This window comes from Borostomias antarcticus (assembly GCF_949987555.1).
Source record: "Borostomias antarcticus genome assembly, chromosome: 21".
In the NCBI taxonomy this organism is placed as follows: Eukaryota; Metazoa; Chordata; class Actinopteri; order Stomiiformes; family Stomiidae; genus Borostomias; species Borostomias antarcticus.
In genome coordinates, this window is record NC_140254.1 from 13,374,092 (window position 1) to 13,396,106 (window position 22,015).

Below are 22,015 nucleotides of genomic sequence, written 5' to 3' on the forward strand. Positions count from 1 at the left end.
CCAACCTCCCCTCCTCTCCTCCCTCCTCTCCTCCCTCCTCTCCTCCTCCCTCCCCTCCCCCAACCTCCCCTCCTCTCCTCCCTCCTCTCTTCCTTCCTACTACGCCTGTCCGTCCATCCTCTCTGACTTCACCCTCTATCAAATGGCATCTCTCCCTCTACCCCCCCCCCCAACCACCACCTCTACTTCTGCATGTCACACTGCAGAAGCAGGACGATGGAGGGGTCAGACTTGGCGGCCTCCTTGAACTCCTCCAGGGTGATCTCGTCGTTGTGGTCCTTGTCCATCTTGGAGAAGATCTTGTCCACGCGCTGCTGGGGCGTTAGGCCGTCCTCGTTCATGCGCATCATGATCACCGTGCCCACCATCTTGTAGATCGCCTAGGCAACGGAAGGATGGAGGGACGGTGGGGGCGGGGTCAATGTTGGGTACATAAAGACAGGCTGGTTATCACGCAGAACACACACACACAACACACACACCTCTATGATCTCCAGCATCTCCATGCGCGTGATCTTGCCGTCGCCGTCCAGGTCGTACATGTTGAAGGCCCAGTTGAGTTTCTGCTCGAAGCTCCCCCTGGAGGTGATGGAGAGCGCGCATATGAACTCTCTGAAGTCGATGGTGCCGTCGCCGTTCTTGTCAAACGTCCTGAAGGCGTGCTGGGCGAACTTAGAGGCGTCGCCGTACGGGAAAAACTGGAAGTGGAGGAGAGGGAGGGGTGGAAGAGAGAGAGAAAAGGAGACAGCAAAAAGAGAGAGGGAGGGAGACAGATGAGACAGAAAGTAGGTTACTAACTTCCATGACACACACACACACACACCCACCCCACCTTGACGTAGAGCTGCTGGAACTCGTCCAGGTTGAGGATGCCGGAGGGACAGTCCTTCAGGAAGCCCTTGTACCACTGCTTCAGCTCCGCCTCGTTGAACTCTGTGCTCCTGGTCAGATCGTCCAGCACCTCCGGGGCCAGCTTGCTGTTGTGTTTCCCCATCGCAGGTCGCCTCTCTGGGACAAACTGGGACACACACACACACACACACACACACACACACACACGTGAGTAGACAAGCTAGGGCAGTGTAGAGCGGTTTGTATCACGGAGGAAGCACACACGCACACACACGCGCACACACACACACACAGGCACTGTGCAGCTCTATGCAAGTTCTTTGAAACCAAATCTGAGTCTGGATTGAGACTCTCATTTCAAATGAATAAGGCCGTGTGTCCACCAAAGCTTTTTTCCTCGGCTTCAAACGCTGGGCGCTCTGCTCAAAACGCTCGTCTGGGAGCGCTCATGGGCGCTGGGGAAGCGCAAAGCACTTCTTCAGCTGAGCGCTTATTGTCATAGCAACCAAACATAGCGTCTTGTGTCCATATCAGAAATTGACGCTCATTTCTAGTGATATCCAAGTAAATATGTCAGCACAAAGTAGAGTTATAAACTTCTCAAAGCTAATTTTCTCCATTGTTGTTGTTGACGTTGCTAGAGTTGTTCAACCGTTTTGTTGAGAGAGCCGGCTTGTGTTTGTCCCGCCCCTTCGCCACTGTGATTGGATGGCTAGGTAAAAGCTGACATTGATGTGCTCAGCTGGCTCCGAGCTTTTCAGCCCAAGTTGAAAAATTTTCAACTCGGCAGGCTGATAAAAAAATGCTTGTCGTGCACGGCGCAGCGCAGAAAATACGCTCAGCGCCACGCTACGCTGCTGGCGTTTCCAAAAATGCGTCACTCCCATTATAAACAATTAAAAACATACGCTGCGCTCAGGAAAAAAAAAACTTGGGTGGACACACAGCCTAATATTGCACTTAAAGGGCACCGCACATCACACCGCACATCTAAATCAATTTTGTAATGTGTTTATCATATACATGTTGGTCTCTGATGGTCCTACCAATGTACACAAGTTGATATCAAACAACCCAGTCGTTTGTTTAAAGTCCCAGTTAACCAAAATCAGAGATTTGCTTGAAAACACATTCTATGTGTTAGTGATGCATTGCTGATAACATGTAAAAATGGGATGAACCATGTGTAGTACTGAATTGTGAAGTTAGACCAGTTTTGTGTTTTTGATCAGTTTTGATTTCTGGATTTTCTGGGCGGGCTTAAAACGGTACCGGATGACGTAGAGCGGTGTTCTTAGCATATCCCCGCCCTAACACTATATAAAGCTAGAACGGATTTGAATCTTCGGTTCTCCTGCTCAATCTTGAGTCTAGAATTAGCTAGTTTTAACCAACAGTCTAGAATTAGCTAGTTTTTCTTAGTTAGCAATGCCAATGCATAAAACTAAACGAAAATGCATCCTTCCTGGATGCCAGCAGGAATGGGATGATAAGGTCTCCTTGTTTCACTCCCGAGTAAAGCTGAAATGAGAAGCAAATGGTTAGCATTTTTGAAGAGCCATGGTGTTACAGAGTCTGTCACCGCTAGCGCCCGCCTCTGCAGCAAACATTTCACTCCCGAAAGCTTCTGCAATTATAATATGAGGCTTTTGGGTTTCACGGACTCACGACTGGTCCTGGTGAATTCGGGGGAGCCAACCATCTCTCTCCCCGGCCTCAATTCTCCTCCTGTCGCATCAACCTTTGGTGCCGACACCGCTGCCTTGTGTGCTTATAGCTAATTAACGTTATAACGTTAGCTAGGTAACGTAAGCAATAGGAAAATACACTGCTACGTTAATCTACAAAATGTGTCTTGACATTTATGTGGTAATGTCAGCTATGATGAATTATATGTAATCTTAGGAGGAATTATAGCTAACATTAGCTATGTAGCTTGTTGCAGATGGGAGCGTGTATAACTAACATAGCTAGCAGCACCGACCAGGCGACCACCCACCAAATAACGTTACGGATGATATATTATGACTATATGCGTTAACTATACAGAAACTGCCTGCCATATTTGTGGCACCTGATGTGCGTATGGGTTCACCGGTAATGGTTACAGTATATTTGTCCAGCGGGAGACCGGGAGGCGGGAGCGAGGGGGATGGTTAGGTAGACCAGCTGCAGCTGGAGAAAGACGCACCCTCTCCCAGTGAAGCGGTGCTCGGCGGCTACTGGCTGAACATCCCAGTTCTGTTGGATATGTTGCGGGAAAGTTGAAGCCGAGTGCTCGTTATTCTCACACATAACATTGCCAACGAGAGTGGATGAGTCTGTCCCGATTATCAACTCCGGTAGTGTACGCTTCTTCGCGCTATCAGCGCTGTTCAAGCCAGTGACTAAAAGGTACATTTTAAACAACTTTTTCGATTGATCCCAAGGGACGACAGGATCGCCTGGGAGGGATAGGAATGGGTCCGGAGGTCGCAGTGAGAAAATAGGGACAGACTCATACATTCCTCGTTGCCTGTTTTTGTATTTTGCATCTAAGGGCAGTAACACTGGCGCGTTGGTATAGAGTAGCTACAGTTTTACCTGTGTTGTTTGTCAGGAGGTAGGTTAGGAGGAAGCATCTGTGCGTTTGACTCATTAGACAAGTGTAATTTCAACTCCTCTCTGTTTTCACAAAGCTGTGCCTTCCTACCACAAAAGAGACGGCGTGCCAGTGTGACAATATGCAGACCAGAGAACGGTACTATTTGACAGGTTCTTCCCTCCACACCCCCTCCCCACGCAATTGGGTGTGGCTTCGGTGCCTTCAGCAGACACGCCCCCACAGTCTCAGACCAGAGAATGCTGCTGATTTTTAACCGATTTAGAAGCCTTATTTTATATACTTAGCGACATTTTTAATCACTCAGATTTGGCTGGGCGGTTAATGACATGTTTTCCTGTGGTGTGTGAAGCTCATAACAAAAATTTTAACTGGGTTAACCTGGACTTTAAGGTCAGCACACTTCTCGTGCCCTGGAAGCTCCACCCTTCAACAAGCCATTCGGATTTTCAAAGTTTTCCGCGTTGTTACTGACGTTTTGGTGATGTAGATCGAGGAGCATTATCATAGTCCCGCCCAGGTCCCGCCCTAGCGGCCAGGTTTGCTTCCGTTCTGAACTCCGCCATTTTTTTCCAGCCTAGTCGAGCGTGTCACATCAGGAATTATGCCGCATCGCTGTTCTGTTTTCGGCTGCAAAAATACACATTGAAACATTCTCATTCTGTACCTCCAATAAAAGTCTCTAAATGCCAAGTGCTCCAATGACTCCTCTCTCTGTTTGTGAATAATATTGCACCTCATCATCAAGTATCGCAATATGTGTCTATAAATCCCCACAGAGCTTCCTTCAAATGCAGCCTTAGAACTACAAAACTGTGGTGTGGGAAAAACTCAGAATCCCACCGGGCTCCCACACAGGGGTCCTCTCTGCGAGAGCAGCTCCAAAGGGTGACCAGAGAGAAGCCTGACTGAGTGCTCCATGTCTCCTGCTGCTGATCAGCATGGCACCACCTCGATGAGTCACTCTAGCCGTGGCTAATGGCTTTAGCACCGCCGTGCTCGAAAACATTCACTCACACTCACACACACATTCACACGCACACACATACAAGAATACACACACAAGAACACACACACAAGAACAGGGAAGAGACAGGGGACTGGGAGGTGGAAAGAGCATGTGTGTGTGTGTGTGTGTGTGTGTGTGTGTGTGTGCGTGGCTGTAAGCAAAACGAATCAGTGGACTCTAAATACATTCAGAGCTCCAGATGTCGACGCACAAAAGCAGCAATTAAAGCCGCCCTGGTCCACAAAGGCAACCCTATATTTAGGGGTGTGGTGACCAAATCGATTTGTTTAGAGGTAAGTCACACACACACAGCCCACCTCAGACACGTTAAAGAGGCTATTTAGGATCGGTTTCTGCTCAGCGGGTGTGTGTGTTACAGGGAGGTTCCTTCCGCTGCGCTAAATGTCTCTACGCTGCATGCAAATACAGTATGATCACCTTAGCTTGTAAGTGGGTATGTACTCACTGTATCCAGATGTGTTTTCAATCCTAAGGAACACACACACACACACACTAACACACACACAGAATAGGCTGAGACCGGAGCATGGTGCCTCATGAAAGGACAATTGCAAATGAGCATTGTGATTCTGACACACAGACATACTAGGGTCACGGTGTTAAATGGTGGCGGTTGGAGGTAGGCAGCAGGTTGCAAATGAGCCATGTCAGAGGCTCGTGTTGTCACAGCGATGCCTGTAGAGCCATTTTTCCCCCGAGAGAGAAGGTGACTTTGGCGTGATAGCCGAGGAAAGGGTTTCTCCTAATCTCTCTATCCCTTTCAGCCCCCCACCCTCTGTCTCTCGTCTGCCTGAGACCCCCATTGGGGACTTTTCTCTCCATTATCCTCTCTCTTTCTCTCTCTCTAACATCACTTCATCTCGCAACTGACATCTGCAGTGGGTGGTTAACTTCCTCTCAATGATCGACAGCTCCCGTGTCCATTCAGGGAGCTCGGTAAATTGTTAACGCTGCTCCTACAATGCCATTGCCCCTGTGCACACTCACTCACACGCACAAACACATACACACACACACACACACACACACACACACACACACACACACACACACACAGAGACACACACACAGACACACACAGAGAGACACACACACACATACACACTCCTACACACACACACACGCTCCTACACAGAAATACAGTGTACACACTTGACACACACACACACACAAACGCACACACTCGCTGTCTCAGGATGGGGTAAATGTATTCATGTGTCTCGGGACTCAAACATAGCAGATAACGCAGGCTTCCTGCGGAGCCGTGCCAGTCCCGCTCCACGGCATGCACTAGGCCACAGCTGATCGGAGTCACATCCCAAAGAACACACGGGCAGCAATGAACAAATCCACGCTCTCGAACGCGTCGAATCCGCACTCGTCAAGAGTTGAAGACATGTGTGGTGAGCGTGCCCCTATATCCTAGTAGCTGTAAATAACCCAACGTGGGCTATAACAGACAGAACAGCGGCAGGTTTCAGGTCTGGATGATCATCTCTAGAACCTGTATCCGTGCAGGAGGACGTGACACCCGCTAATCCGGGTTATTTCAACACGCGGGATCAGGGTGCCATTCCGGGGGATTGGGACTGGCCCTCTCCAAAGAGTGAATGGGGGATTAATGGGGGATTAGGACTGAGAAAGGGACGGAACGGGCTCCCGCAGTGAAGACATGTCCATGTTTGAGAAAGGTGATGGTTATCGCAGTGTGCGTGCATGCGTGCGTGTGTGCTGTGTGTGTGTGTGTGTGTGTGTCTGTGTTACATTACATTTACATTGCATTCATTTAGAAGATGCTTTTATCTAAATCGGCTTACAACAATTGCATTTACTGTAAGTAGTTAAGTGTACTACTACTCGCCAGAACTCAAAGTGCATCTCCTTTCCCAAACAAGTGACTAAGAGCATAATCTAGTACTAACAGAAAAGTGCAAGAATACCCCAAAAAATACAATAGCTGAGAGAGGGTCGGGTTGTAGTTATTGAAGAGTTTTCAGCCTGTGGTGAAAGATGGGCTCGCTGTACACACACACACACACACACACACACACACACACAGAGACACATAAAACACAATATCAACATAAGGAAAGCCAGCAGACTGTGTACACTCATTGACCTGTGACATTCAGACTGTCTGTCAGTAGATCCATCTCCCCGAACCAGAGATTGGCATCTCAGAAAGGTTGCAGTCTACCGTAATCAGAGGGTCACTGGGTCGAATCCCCCAGACTGTAAACAGTATTAGTCAGTACCAGGTTAAACCCTGCTATTATGCAAAGTAGATACTGCCTGAGTGCTCCTCTTCACATTCTCTCTATCTCTCTTTTTCTTTCTCTCTCTTTTCTCTCTGCTCTCCAACTGTTGCTGAATGAATTGATTGGCCTGGCAAAAATTGTGTTACCGAGGACAATGACGTCTGTGACAGTCTGTTCACGTCAACACTGCGGCTCTCTCTCTCTCTCCCTCTCTCTTTCTCACACACGCACACACACACACACACACACACACACAAACAAACAAACACAGAGCTGCCACAAACAGGGACACCCGGGACAGACTAGTTCCTCCACTGCACACACACACACACACACACACACACACACAAAAGAGATTCTATCCCGCAGAAAGGCTATAATGAAAAAGTGACAAAGGAAGAAGAGGGCACATTGCTAGAAGAGATTGAGTGGAGGAAAAAAACAAAGAGAGAGAGACAGAGAGAGAGAGAGACAGAGAGAGAGAGAGAGAGAGACAGAGAGAGAGAAAAGATGACTCAATTTAGATTCAGTTAGTGGATGACCCCTCAACACATCTCACACAACACCCCCCAGAGATGGATAGAAACACATCAGAGGGAGGAGGAGGAGGAGGCGCACAGGAAGACGACAGGGGGGGAGGAGGAAACAGCATTGCTCTAAAAGGATAGAGAGAGAAGGAGGGAGGGATGGGTGGGGAGTGTGAAGAGAGAGAGAGGGAGAGAGAGAGAGGATGAGGGATGGAGAGTGGGGCAGACAGGCAGAAAGATAAGCAGAGTGGTAAATTGGTCCAGTAGGCATTCTCTATAAAAAGCATTATCACCACCATCTCAGTGCACTTGATTTGTGTTCATTCCGCCTGCCACACCAGCGGCAACACAGAGACTGGCCTCTGAGTCTCAGAGTCGTGTGTGTGTGTGTGCCGCTACAGTGACTGCAGGTGTAGTGTTGTGTTGCTATGGCGTCAGGGGTTGCCACGGCAGCATGGCATGGGGTCATCGCAGAGGACATCCCACGGAGCTGTGCTCCGTTGTCAAGGTGATAATGAATTCATATTGATTTGATTAAACTCCAAGTGTTAGCATACGATAGCAATCGTAACATGACGTCACCTGCTACAGAGTCAGGAGAAAGCGTCTGTTCCTCACTCAGGTTTTAGAGAACACTCCAAGCAAGGGTTCTATATTATAGAACCATTTGAAGAACCCTCTGAAACCAGGTCAGGTCCAGCCTGGCTTACGGTATGTGCGTGGCTGGCTTGTTTCTGTTCAGGGCTGGTAGGACAGAAGCTAGTCATGCCACTGAAATAGCTGTAAATTGAAATGACATGAAATAATGTCTGATAAATTAAGATAGGTCTTGTCGCCTGGACACATCAGTTCCAATGCTTCCAATGCTAATCCTGCACAATAAGAGCGAGATAGCCAGTTAGTTCATGAGCTCACAACAACTAGCAGCAGCTTCCATAACATGAATGGTATCGGTCAGTGGCTAAAGCAGTTACACTGATGATTCCTGTAACGTTAGCTATTTTGCTGTTTTTCTGTTTCTGGACAAAGGTAAGAACCCAGATAACACAAGGCTAGCGGACCTACAGCGGGTCCCCGATGGACGCGCTGGCGGACCTCCGGCGGAATATAACACAAGGCTATATAAGGAGGAGCAGAAAACAAAACACACCGTTGCATACACAGAGAAAAATAACAGTAAGCACAAGTAGTATATCAATGGGACTTGTAATTGGTCACTTAATTGGTCACCCAGTTTCTGCAATCAGTTTGACACAGTTAATTCATCTGCAAAACAGACTGTACATTTCCTTAAAAGAAAAAAAAAAACTTGCAGACTTGTTTTACATCACAGTCAGCCCAGTGTCTGGGGCCTTGGAACCAGGTGCTCCTAAGCAGTTCAGTATTTTGAGCTGCTCCAGCCACCCTCCCTGTCTGACGCCCCCTTCAGGTACTTGGTAGCCTGCTGCTGCAGTGCCTCCTCAGTGGTTCCCCTCGTGACTGGGTTTTTCCGCGGAGCCCCTAAGAGGGATAAAGAAGATATGAGCTCAGATATGAGCTCTTTATTGGCACAGCGACAGTAGAAAAGAACTGGAAAGTTGGGAGAGGAGGGGACTGACACCTTCATGCTCCGAGGTACCCATTAATTCGGGGCATGCTTTAAATTCTAAACATGATTTATTTACAACAGACTATTACATTACACCAGGGATTCTGAACCTTTTGTAAGGCCCACTTCTGATTGTTAAAATTCTGAGGATATAATTGAAGCAGATCCTGATCCACCCCTTGGTGAATTTTTCATTGTTTACTCCATTAACTAGACATTGAAAGAGAAAACAACACTACCTCTGCACTTGTTTTATTCCAGATCACAGGAACATAGTGGTCGATGATCAGCCCAGACAGGAATTAAGGTCACATGTGGGAAAATACAAAATACACAACCCATACATTATCTGTTTTGTTAGACTCACTGACATGAAAAGTAGACACTACCATTGCTTAAAAATATGTCAACTGTATAAACTTGTGATCATGATCATGATGCTGAGCCCAGTTCCTTAAGTGAGAGGAGAGCATACTTGCGCTCGTTGTATGCAAGCTTTCCCCAGTATTGTTGAATTGAATTGAATTGAAAGCTTTATTGTCATTATACAAGTATAACAAAATGTCGTAAGAGCTTCCTCTAAAACAATACTCACAGCCACACACACACACACACACACACGCACACACACACACACAGAGGTTACACACATAGACCAACATAAGAGCATATATAAGAGCACACAGAAAATTGCACAGTCCCATATTTCTTCCATCAATATTCCGTTCAGTCAGAGTTATAAGTCCCATAGGGTGATAGAGGGCGTGGGAGGGGAGTGTTTGTTCAGCTCCATGACAGCTCTAGGAAAGAAGCTGTTTCTCAGCCTGGAGGTGCGGGCTTTGTGACAATATGTATTATTATTTATTTATTGTGACAATATTACTACTTTTTAAACTCTTCATAAGCATTTTTTGACCTTTCAATTCTCTTCACTTACATAAACAGATAGTGAGTGTGGTCTCTGAAATAATAAAGAAATATAATATATAACTAACAGAAATACTTACACAAATAACTAAATAGCCTAACTCAAATACTCATTGAATTGCTGAAACTGAACAAGGAACGCAGTCTATCTAAGCCTGTTGCTGCCCTCCCTTGGCCGAAAATGGTAAATGCAGTCTATCACCGGTACGTTGTAGCGAAATATGTGTCGGCATTCGGCAACACAGCAAGGAGACTGAACAACATTTGATTACTCATTTATTTAAACACAGTCATATACTGTAGCCTACAACAAACTGTAACACGGAAAACAAAAGTAGCCCACACACATTTCATTTTCACACGCATGAATGTGCGCATTTGCGCAAGCAGTTTAAACGACTAGAGAGCAAATGAAGATTAGCTTCATGGTTAGCCTACCTTTCAGAAGCGGCACGACGTGCCTTCATCACAGCGAAGGTCAATTGCATCCTCGACTTCGATTCTCTGTGCCAGTTCGTGTTCTATGGAGAGCGTTGCAAGTCCATTTCAGTCTGTCCTTTGTCATTGTACTACGAAGGTAGTTTTTTATTAGTTTCAACTTTGAGAAACTGCGTTCTCCAGAAGCCGGAGTCAACTCCGCAAAAAGTTGCTTGTGAACTTGACGGTAGATCTGGTCCTGGAGGCAGGCTAACGTTAGCATCTGCTCTTGTCATGGTGCTGCTAGTGCTACAGCTAGCAAGCTGTTTCTTCTTGTGGACAGGTACAAATGCCTGTAGTTGGTAGTTTGGCAATCTCCTGACATTGTGGGCTTGACGGTAGATTTGAAGGCGGCCTGTCTGCTCCGGTGCTGCTAAAGCTAGCACCTGCTGCTTCTTCTGGAGCAACTGAGGTTAGGGTTAGAGCAACTGAGGTAGTTGTGCTAATGTTACTAGTGCTAGCAGTCTCTTGGTTCGGTGGTGGATTTGAAGAAGGTGCGTCATCCTTGCTACTCCCGGTGGGATCAATATATTTAAACAACGAACCCCTCTGTTTTTGGAGTGCTTCCATTTTCCCTCAGTCATGGCTCGTGAGAGCTGGTGGTGGGGGGGCGGCGGCAGGTGCAGACACATTCCTCAGCCACGAGGAATGTGTCAATCAAGCAGGCTCAACCATTGACGCGCCTAGATTTTTAATTTTTTTATTAAAAATTGGCCCTTGGTTGGCTCACATTTTGCCGCCCTTGCCAAAGTGCCGCTCTAGGCAATTGCCTAGTCTATACATACGGGCCGGCCCTGGACATTGTTATCCCAAGCAGATTTTGAGGGGTTTTTTTCTTTCTGCGACTAAGCGACTAATGAAAACTTGCTCGACTAGGACTCTTCTCGTCGACTTACGTTAAGTCGACTATTGGGGGGCAGTCCTAGTAGCATGAGACAATTTTTAGAGCCCATACAATTTTGGCGTGCACAGAGCCACAAAATGCATTCAGTGGCGAAGGTCTGTGCTCTCTGAGCACCATTTCTAGTTAAGATTAGGTAGGTATCAAAAAACACACAGTGATGGTCAGAAATAGGTAATTTGAGCGCTGATACATTATCAGTGTTCAGCCATGTATAGAAGATTAGTATTTCAGTATACTGTGTTTTGTAGCCTACCTTATTGTATCTACTATATCTATAAATCTTACTGTAATTATATCTCTACTTCTACTCCACTAGGCTAACGGCCCATATCTCCATCTGAAGATGGTCAGTTACTGGATGAGCTCATTCTGAAGCATTTTCCACACAGCAGAGAGAGTATTCTACATAAAATTGGTTATTTCATCAGCTTCAATTTAAACAAGTTTATTTGTCACATAGTTGTCTCCCCCACAATCAATTTTGAACGGTCCCTAAGGCCGATAGCCTATCTCCATCTCAAGGTTTCGATCATCCAATATGCGTCAAGCACTGGTTAAATGGAAGTTTACATAGAATTGAATTGTTGAGTTAGGATTTCTTAAGCAAAGACAAAATAGCATTTAGACACAACTTGTTTGACGGGGAGAGAGCACATGTATTGGGTTGGACTTCGACTTGTGTCTGTTAGGCCTGATTGGATGACTTGTGCAACAGCTGTTTCATTGCGAAAACATCACTGGGGCCTATATTTTCCTGATTAAGGATTTTTGACTGATGAACTCAGAGAGAGAAAGAGGGAGTTGTTTGTTTGTTTGTGTGCGTGTGTGTGTTTCTGTGACCATGTGGATTAGATGAAACAGCAGAACCTTTGGTCTCTCTGTGGTCAGCGAGCATTCTGCCAGGCCAGGTGGTATCTCCATGTGATACAAACCCACCCTGACATGTGACGTGTCTTCATCACAGCTCGCCCACGCTATCAAAAGACCTTGTGAATAATTAGTTGTCCTGGCAACTGCCAATGGCCAAAAAAACGACGGCTGGTCTCGTTACTGACGCCGCCTGGTTGGAAGTGCAGCAAACACACGCAGCCTTCACACCGCCAGACCAAGTGACCAGAGATCTGGCAGTGATCAGGTCACAGGCTCCAGAGTCTCCCCTGCGTCTCACAAGACTCTTCTCTAACACACATTAATGCTTCCATCGATCTGGCTCTTTTTAAATGTCAGTTATTTGTCTCCATCCCTTTTTAGGGGCCAGGCAGCTTAGCTGCCTGAACCCTATTATATTTGCCTATATTATTATTATTATTATTCTCCATCTCAGTGGCGGCTGGTGACTCAAAAAACTGAGGAGGACAGGAGGAAGAGAGGCGAACCGCCCATGGGCGCCGGGGGGCACTTTCCCTCAGTCAGTTATTATTTGAAATATCAGCTTTAAAGTGTATTTACAGTCAATTTTAGCATATGAAAAACTGAATAACACTTTTTTTAACTACATGCAGCATTTATTTATCATATTCATGATAAAATATTACAAAACAACAATAAAACATTGTAAGCAATAGTTGTTGTAATGGATTGTACTCTTCTCTAAAGAGAGAAAAGAATGGATATTGGTGAGGTGCTGGAGAGGTTATGTGATATATGAAAAAAAAAAATGATTAGGGGACACTGAGGTGTGCTGGCTCTCAAACAGTTTGTTGGCAAATAGATTTGACAACTGGACAATGGAATACGTTGCACAGCAAATGCAGTATCCAACAGTTCGCTCATGGCTAGCTAGAAATGGTACAGCTATGGGATTAGCTCATTTGGGTTGCTGTCAAAGCTGTCACTCTTATGTTGCTATAGCCTACAATTATCAGAACAATATGAACATTCAGTTGAAAGTTTTCCATCCACCCATCCATCACTGGATGAGGAATAAGCACCGCAAAGCGATCAATTCTCACGCAAGCCAGGCTGTGGATTTCTCCGATCCGGTGTTGCGACCCAGTCTCTAGAAATGTTTTGGACGAGTTGCCGACAGTTTGCGCCTCCAGCCAATCTGCGCGCCTGCCTATGCCGTAGCCTGACGTGCACCTCGTAGCTAACGTTACCGGCTATAGCCAGCAGTGGAACTGTCGTGTTCAGACGGCTCTAGCTCAAAAAGTATTTGTCAGCTTAGATATTTAGATGGCTATAATCAAGACAAATAGACGAACAGTTTGATATGTATAATATCCCATAATACTTTCGGATGTATTATATTATGGAGCTACGAACACACAAAAAGTATCCAATGGCACAGGGAAGAGAAACACAGACATCAATGCTGACGTTCTATTAATACATCCATGACGCTGACCCAATCTGCCTTCACTGTGGTAAATCTGGAATCTGGAATGTGATTGGACTAACAAAATGTCAATATCTGAATCCTGTTCAGACAGGGCCGGAGTACTGTCCTCCCTTGCGGTAATTTTTTAGCGTTTTGGCCAATTACAAATTAGCAAGAAAAAAGGCATTACATTGATTTAAGAGAAAAGAACCCGCCCTAAGGGAGGCTAGCCTCCCTTCCATAGATATCTATGGGTCCTCCAGCTGCATGTTATAGATGTCACTGTTGGAGCTTTCAAATTTCAATAATGGATTTTTATCCATAGGAAAAACCTGCTTTATGAACAAAACTGAGATAATATTAATTATGAATAAATAAATTCATATATTTATATTTTAATCCCTCTCTTCTCTCCAAAAACTGAGGAGGACTGTCCTCCCCTGCCTCAATGGACGAGCCTCCACTGCTCCATCTTCCACTGAAGTCTGACTTCCCGTGGACAAAAAATCACCAAACTTTGCATATAGCTCCAGACTCCAGTACTATACCCAAAGTCCTCAACCTGCATTGTAGGTCAATAACCTGAAGGTGGCGGTACAGCAACAGTCTAAAGTTTAAAACTTTAGAAAATCATAATAAATCAGCCATAGGTGCTATCATTGTAAAACCACCACATGAATGTAGTCCCAAGTGAGACAAAACTTTCATACGCTCTGACCTTGCAGGAATTTTGAAGTCCATCACTCTGATTTTTTCATAAACTGTAAAACCTATCAAACCTATCTCCTCCCACATTCTTTGTTCAATTGACACCAAATCTGATATACTGCATCTTCAGACTGTCCTTGGATCCTCACAGATTTTTGAAATATGAAAAATTGAGTCCACAGCGCATCAAAACGTTTTACTGTTAACAGTTCTGTATACAGTTCCTGCGAATTCTTGCCAAATCAATGTCTGATCATCCTCATGATGACAACATTGGCAACATATCCAAGATGTAGTGTGATTTTTTTCAGAATTTTATGTCAAAAAAATATTTTTTACAGTATTCTGAATTATACCCTCAAACGGTCAATGGATATCTAAATCTAACTCCTCCCACATTTTTTTTTCAATTGCAACCAAAATGCATGCACTGCATCATCAGGCCCACACCAAACGATCCAGACAGATTTTTGAAATATCAAAAACTGGGCGCATGATGCATCAAAATGTTTTACTATTACCAATACTGTACATTTACTACAAATTCTCACTCAATAAATGTCCTATGTTCATGAAAAATTGGGCAAAATTGTCATGAAAGGGTAGATGTAGTGTGATTTTTTTCAGAATTTTATCTCAAAAATTGAATTTTTAAAAATATGTTTAATTCTGTCGTCCGAAACCAACACTTCATTCTGAGACTGCACTATCCACATTCCAACGCAAGCTCCGCCTCATCGCTGCGTAGCAGCTTTAATTATTATTATTATCTGTTTTATTTTCTCTCTCTCCCCTCCCCCTTCTCTCTATCCCTCCCCACCTATCCCTTGATTCCCTCTCTCTCTCCCCCTTTCTCTATCCCTCCCTACCTATCACTCTCTGTCTCCCTCTCTCTCTCTCTCTTATCTCACTCCCTCTCTTTGTCCCTTCCTCCCTCTACTCTCCATCACTCTGTCCATCTCTCTCTCTCTCTCTCTCTCTCTCTCTCTCTCTCTCTGTGAGCAGAGCAGGAAGGATGCATCGCTATAGAAACGGAGCTCACCTCAGAGGCATTTCAAACAGTCTAATTTAAAAGGCAGACAACATGTAGAGCCTGGGGAGGTGTGTGTGTGTGTAAGTGTGTTTGTGGTTGCATGTGCTTGTGTGTGTGTGTGTATGTGTGTGCGTGTGCGCACCTAATAAACACTTTGCAGGTCTATGAGTGTAGTGTCATGTTGAAAGGGTGTTTTTGTGTCATTGCAATTCAAAATATCACTGTCGTTTCAGTGTGTGTGTGTGTGTGTGTGTGTGTGTGTGTTAGAGAGAGAGAAAGTGTGTATGTGTGTGTGTGTGTGTGTGTGTGTGTGTGTGTGTGTGTGCCTGAGATGAGTCATTGTTTCTGCGGCTAAGCATGGCTAACCTTTACCTCCTTTATCTGCAAAACATAATTTATTCATACCTACTATGAGCTAATTGTTTCATATGATTGATGACAGTGTGACTCAGGTCATCTTTAAGCATCTTCTCATATCATTCATCACTGTGTCCAGTAAGCACACTTATCTGATTATACACACATTAGCATAACCTTAACATTATTAAAGATGACTCTGTTAAGATGTGTTTCATCAAAGGACAGAGAGATAAGGAGCAACAGGACACACACACACACACACAGAAATTAATCCTACTGTATGTCAGTCCCAACAGAGCACTGAAACACAGTTCTGGAAGACAAATTTCCCCTTTGAGACACACACACACACACACACACACACACACATATAGCCTGGTTAACCAGCCTGGTAAATTGACATTACGTTAAAAAAAAAAATACGATGAGTCTGGTTTACAAGGCAAACACACACACGCGCGCACACACACACACACACACATATATACTGTACACACACGTTTCTGTGTACCTGTTTTGTATGTAGCTGGCTGTACAGTACAGTACAGTATGTGAAGTGAGTAAGGAACAAGACATATGCCTGGAGCACATTGACGACCCATGGGTAGCAACTACCCTGGAGAGAGAGAGAGAGAGGGTGGGGGGGGGAGAGAGGGAGAGAGAAAGAGAGAGAGAGAGGGGGGAGAGAGAGAGAAAGAGAGAGAGAGAGAGAGAGAGGGAGGGCGAGAGAAAGAGAGAGAAAAAGAGAGAGGGGGGGGAGAGAGGGAGAGAGAAAGAGAGAGGGAGGGAGAGAGAAAGAGAGAGAGAAAGAGAGAGGGGGGGGGGAGAGGGAGAGAGAAAGAGAGAGGGGGGGAGAGAGAGAGGGGGGGGAGAGAGAGAGCGTGTGGCTCTCTCTCTGTCACAGTGGCCTGGTCTTGACTACAAAACACTGACCACATGGTCAACGAGAACACTTGACCCACAGACAGAGGACCCTTATGAGAGTACCGTTTAATTTGTTTTCATTCTGGTAGTAGATAACTCTTCAACATCAGGCGCCATCTGGCTCTGTTGGTTCAAGAAGCTGCCTCCAAGCTATTTGGTTCAACTCTCATTTGGACTGAACTGTTGATGTGCACTTGCTTAATAGCATGAATAGCGTTACAGTTGCCAATACATTTACGACATTCTCAAATGTCGAAAGTTCAAAAGCTGCCGATTTCAAGATCCAACCTGTGAAATCTTATGGATAAACTAAGAACGAGAGGGACATTCTGAAACCTGCGTCTCTGCGCAGCCCATTAGAAGCGAACAAACGACGCACACAAGCTGTTATCCATCCGAGAGAGTGGCTCCTGGAGTGTCTCTGAGGAGAGAGCAGGTGTCCGTCACAGTATGCTGGGAAACGCTCGTCTCCCCTCCACACAAAACATGGCGTCCAGAGCCTGTTAAATGAACAGATAGCTGACATGATTACTGACCATGTCAGAGATGGTTAATCTCTGTCACAACCTGACAAGTGAACACACACGCGTGCGCCCACACACACACGCGCACACACACACACACACACACACACATGAATCTAGAGTAAAACACACAAAAAATAGAAATGGTGCTCAGAGAGCACAGACTTCGGCTCACGAATGCCTTTCATGGCTCTGTGCACACGTACGAAATTCGGTCTGGTAGTTTTTGATTAATCCTGCAAACAAACACCAAGAAACGGCTCGTGAACCCGCCCCGTGATTCTGCCCACCTCTAAAATTTAGTTTTTGCGTAATCCTGCTGACACAAGAAAAAACATACGAACAAACAAACAAACACACACACGCCACAGAAAAGTTTACGTCTAACCCTGCGCTGTCGCTGGGGCAGAGGTCATTAAAGCTGATATGGTAGATATCTTCCTAAAGGAAACATGACCTCTGACCTCCAGGTAATCCAGAAGAGATCCCCCACTGCCTCACTGCTACATTCCTCCGCTGTGCTGCTTCAGAATCTCAGGCAGTCAATCGATGAGCCTGTCACTGTGTGTGTGTGTGTGTGTGTGTGCGTGTGTGTGTGTGTGTATGTGTGTGTGTGTTTTAGATTCAGACAGCCTCCCTGTGCAAGCATGTGGCAGGGATGATTCACTCAGCAAGACACACACACACACGTGCGCGCTCACACACACACGCACGCTCACACACACACACATGCACACACACACACACACACACACACTCACACACACACAAAGCCAGCGATGTGTGTGAAGAGGCTGAACACCTGGCCATGGTCTTTTTGTTGGGAGACAAAATGGAGCTGCGCTGGAGAGCATCTGTCTGCAGGAGAGACAGACAAACGGAGCAATGGTCCTCAACTGACCTGACACCAGCCATCACGACTGAGGAGAGAGAGAGAGAGAGAGAGAGAGAGAGAGAGAGAGAGAGAAATAGATAGATAAACATAGAGAGACAGAGAGAATAGAGGGGGAGAGAGAGAAATTAAGAAAGACAAAGAGGGAGGTAGAAAGACAGAGAGAGGGAGGGAGAGAGAGAAAACACATAGGGAGACAGAGAGAGAGCGAAAGAGACTGGGAGAGAGAGAAGGAGAGAGAGAGTAGTGGTACTGTGTATAGGGAATACAGCGTAATACGTTTCCTACAGTATATGATAGCATCAAATTGCATCATGTATGTTTTGTAACCAATGAAAAGTAGGTAGTCATCAGGAAGTCACTTCTTGCGGTGCAATAGTCAAGGAAAATGAATAGAACCCACACAGTTGTATGCTCCAAACTAAACTGTTTTGAAAAATTGACATGATGAAGAGCGGACGCTCAAAACATTATAATAAAGTTTTGTTTGGAGCATATGAGTGTGCTGGTTCTAGTCCTTTTCACTTTTGTTATACTAGGTCCCATGTTGTTGTTCACACACCCTTTGAGAGCTGCTTAGTGCAATAACATGTTCAACCCATGCACCCAACCCAGGTACCGTGACTGTATGTTCTTCCCATGTCCTGTGTGACCCGCCAGCCCAGTAGCCATGACACATATATGTAACTTCACCTGTTCTAGCTAAAGCTCTACAGCTTTGGAAAATGATGTTTCCCACATGGTAAATGGTAAATGGACTGCACTTATATAGCGCTTTTCCACCTTAGCGGCACTCAAAGCGCTTTACAATGGCCTCTCATTCACCCGTTCACACACACATTCACACACCAATGGCGGAAGCTGCCATGCAAGGTGCTAACCTGCTCATTGGCAGCAATTTGGGGTTAGGTGTCTTGCTCATGTGGACAGTTGGAGCTGGGATTCGAACCATTGACCCTTCGATCACTGAACGACCCACTCTACCAACTGAGCTACAGCCGCCCCCACACAAACACACACAGACACACACATACAGACACAGACACACACACACACACACACACACACACACACACACAGCAGACTCTCTGATGTGAATGATGCTCATGATTAAGCTTTATCACTGTCACGTTTTCATCCATCACTGACAGCATAGACAGATAATACATACCAGCTGGCCCTACTGACTAAACAGGCCCCTGATGTCACTGATGTTTCAGAATACTTAGTCTGTCTGTCTGTCTGTCCGCTGGCCTGTCTGTCTGTCTGTTGACTACCTGCCTTTCTGTATAGCTCTCTCTCTCTCCCCCTCTCTCTGTCTGTCTGTCTGTCTGTCTGTCTGTCTGTCTGTCTGTCTTTCTCTCTCACTCCCCCCCCCCCCCTTCTCTCTCTCTCTCTCTCTGTCTCTACCCAGAGCACTCCACAGGGTCAGAGCACAGTGACTTTGAAAGTGAGACTTCGAAGGTGAGGGAGGCTTGTAAGCTGAGCACCGAGCAAATATGTCTTCTGTCACAGAGCTGCATGATCCCCTCACCACGAGAAAGAGAGAGAGAGAGAGAGAGAGAGAGAGAGAGAGTGAGAGAGAGAGAGAAATAGAGAGAGGGCGGGGGAGAAAAAGAGAGAGGACACGACAGCATGAACCAGAAAGTGTAGGCTATCCCTGTTATAAAGGTCGAGACCTTCGCAGCAGCAGCTCGCGCGCTATTTTCACCGCGCGCCCCGAAAGCATCAAGGACCCAAATGACTTCTCCTGGCGCGCCTGTGTGAGACGCGGCCCAGCGCAGTTCTGTCCCCCTCACCCCTCCGGCCTCAGCCCACTTGAAGCATCTCGGTAGACTTCTACACAGGACCCTGCTCTCTCTGTCTCACAGATACACTGGACCAGTGGCGATTTTACATTAGGGGCAGGTGGGGCAGTGCCCCACCAGGTGGCGCTGTTGTGCAAGATGCATCTTAGCCTACAACTGTGTTTCGGAAAAATCAAATTTATAATTAATACAAAATAGTGATTCAGTGGTTAAAATAGCATGTATAAATATAATAAACCTGACTGACACTATGTATAGTGCTGTTTTGCAGTAATTCCCTTTGTATGAGTGTGTCACAGACTGCTCTGACTCGGCAGAGGGGCACCGAAGCGTTCTCCCCTACTGTTGCTATAGCGACAATGTGAGCGTGGTCGGGAGTAATGTGAAAAAATATCACGCAGATTTTATTCGGTGGAGGGGCAGAAAAGTCTCTTCCCCTACGAAATCTACCTGGCAACAGGTTTAGCCAGGGAATAATAAAACAACGTTGATCAAAGTTGAACTACTGGGTCATTGTCGATCTACGTTAGCCAATGCTGCTAGCTAAAGTTTTGTAGAGATTAAAAGTGTTTTCAGGTGCAACAATGAATAGTGTAGATTATTTGTTGAATGTGCGGTTTAGTACATTGAAACTTGAAGAGAAACTGGAAATAAAACGTTTAGGGCCATACGACCAGAAGAATTGGTGCTGCTCCAGGCTGGAGATAAGGTAACCCGTACCTTCAAACAGGAATGGTTTGAGAAAAATAAGTCGCTAACTGCTAGCACCTCGAAAAGTGCGCTGTTCTGTTTCCCTTGTATTCTTTTTGGTGAAAACTCTGTTTGGGCATCGTCTGGATTCAAAGACATTAAACATCTGTCAGAAAGAACCGCGAAGCATGAAAGCTCTGCGTCCCATCTGAACTGTGCCATGAAGCTGGGTTTACTGGGGCAGCTCAACGTCCAGGCACAACTAGATGATGCGTTTCGCCGTTCCATCGCGGAGCACAACAAACAGACCGAGGAGAATCGGTCTGTTCTGGGGAGGCTGATCACTTTTATTAAACTCTGTGGGAAGTGTGAAATGGGTTTGCGTGGTCACGACGAGTCAGCGAACTCACTGAACCCAGGCATTTTTCGGTGCATTTTTGAGACGATGTGTGAGGGGGACTAATGTGGACAGTGCGCCTTCACTCTAGTAGACTATTTGGCTGTGATATACAGTAAGTGGAGTACTAATAGGTTATGCGTAGTGCCCAGGTCTGATGGGTGAACACTTGTCACTTTCAGAACCCTGGACCGGGCATGCGCTCTCTAATTAGCCTACTCTGCGTGTGTTAATGTGTCGTTATCTTTGTGTGTTGTAGCCTCTGCTCTGATGTACCTACCGTAGTCTAATTGGCTTTAGTTCTTGTGATGGTGACATAATATAAAACTGCCCCTCCAGAAATGCCATGCTAAAATCGCCACTGCACTGGACAGCATGCCAGCACACACGGGGCGCGCGGACCATACGGTGGCTGAACAGCGTCGTCATGGTAAACACAACCGCCAATGCGCGCTCGCTCGCTCACTGTGCACAAGATGAATGTAACGGTTAGACAGAGTATTCCCCGTGAGAGAGAGGGGGAGAAAGGGAGAGGGAGAGATAGAGAGAGAGAGAAACGCCAAATAAACGCTAGTGAGGTAGCCTATGTGATACTCATATCTCGCTGTCCTTCCAATGCGCGTAAAAGAATAGCCTAACAGGCTAGTGTATCTCAATCCATATATAACTGTTTTACCGCTACACACTAACAGCATTGCGCAATAGCGTATATGTGACCTGTCTCGAATGCATTTAAAACTCCACTTACCCTCAAATTTGTAGAAGAGTTCCTGTCAGCTTCAAACAGACTCGACAAGTGACTCAGGCAGATCCTGCGAATGTAACGCGAAAAGCTTCGTGTCAGTTGCAGTTTACTCCGCCAGTGCTAACACTGTAGTTGTCTTGCCCCCTCTCTCTCTCACTCTCTCTTTCTCACTCTCTCTCTCTCTCTCTCTTACCGACCAGTGAAAATGAATGAACCGCTGCGTTTCCTTTGCCAACACATTTACATAAAGGCCGCCTAATGCGCCCGCTGATTGGGTAGGATCCGCGGTGAGGGCGATTTCCAAACGATCATTGCCGTCTAATTCGATGGTCTGCTCTGTCAATCAAAAGCGAACTCTCAGCCCCGCGCTTGTGCCGCGAGAGAGAGAGAGAGAGTCAGATATTTTGTATTTTGGTTGCCGCAGGTAGGAGGGAAAGTCGCAGTGTCAA

At 46.0% G+C, this 22,015-nt stretch overlaps 1 protein-coding gene across 1 annotated transcript; it reads right to left on the minus strand.

Moving 5' to 3' along the window:
- Positions 1–112: 112 nt before the first annotated feature.
- Positions 113–21,721, minus strand: hpcal4 (hippocalcin like 4). Its single transcript, XM_084454851.1, has 4 exons — positions 21,570–21,721; positions 833–1,018; positions 483–698; positions 113–380 (listed from the first exon to the last, which is right to left on the minus strand). The coding sequence occupies exons 2-4, from the start codon at positions 992–994 to the stop codon at positions 183–185; spliced, it is 576 nt and encodes a 191-aa protein (XP_084310977.1). The 5' UTR covers positions 995–1,018; positions 21,570–21,721; the 3' UTR covers positions 113–182.
- Positions 21,722–22,015: the final 294 nt, after the last annotated feature.

Excerpts from the sequence above, each read along its gene's own strand:
- hpcal4 (XM_084454851.1), bottom strand. The coding sequence starts at position 994 with ATGGGGAAACACAACAGCAAGCTGGCCCCGGAGGTGCTGGACGATCTG. Across the intron at positions 699-832 it reads TCCAGCAGCTCTACGTCAAG|TTTTTCCCGTACGGCGACGC; the intron begins GTGGGGTGGGTG and ends CTCCACTTCCAG. Across the intron at positions 381-482 it reads AGATGCTGGAGATCATAGAG|GCGATCTACAAGATGGTGGG; the intron begins GTGTGTGTGTTG and ends TCCGTTGCCTAG.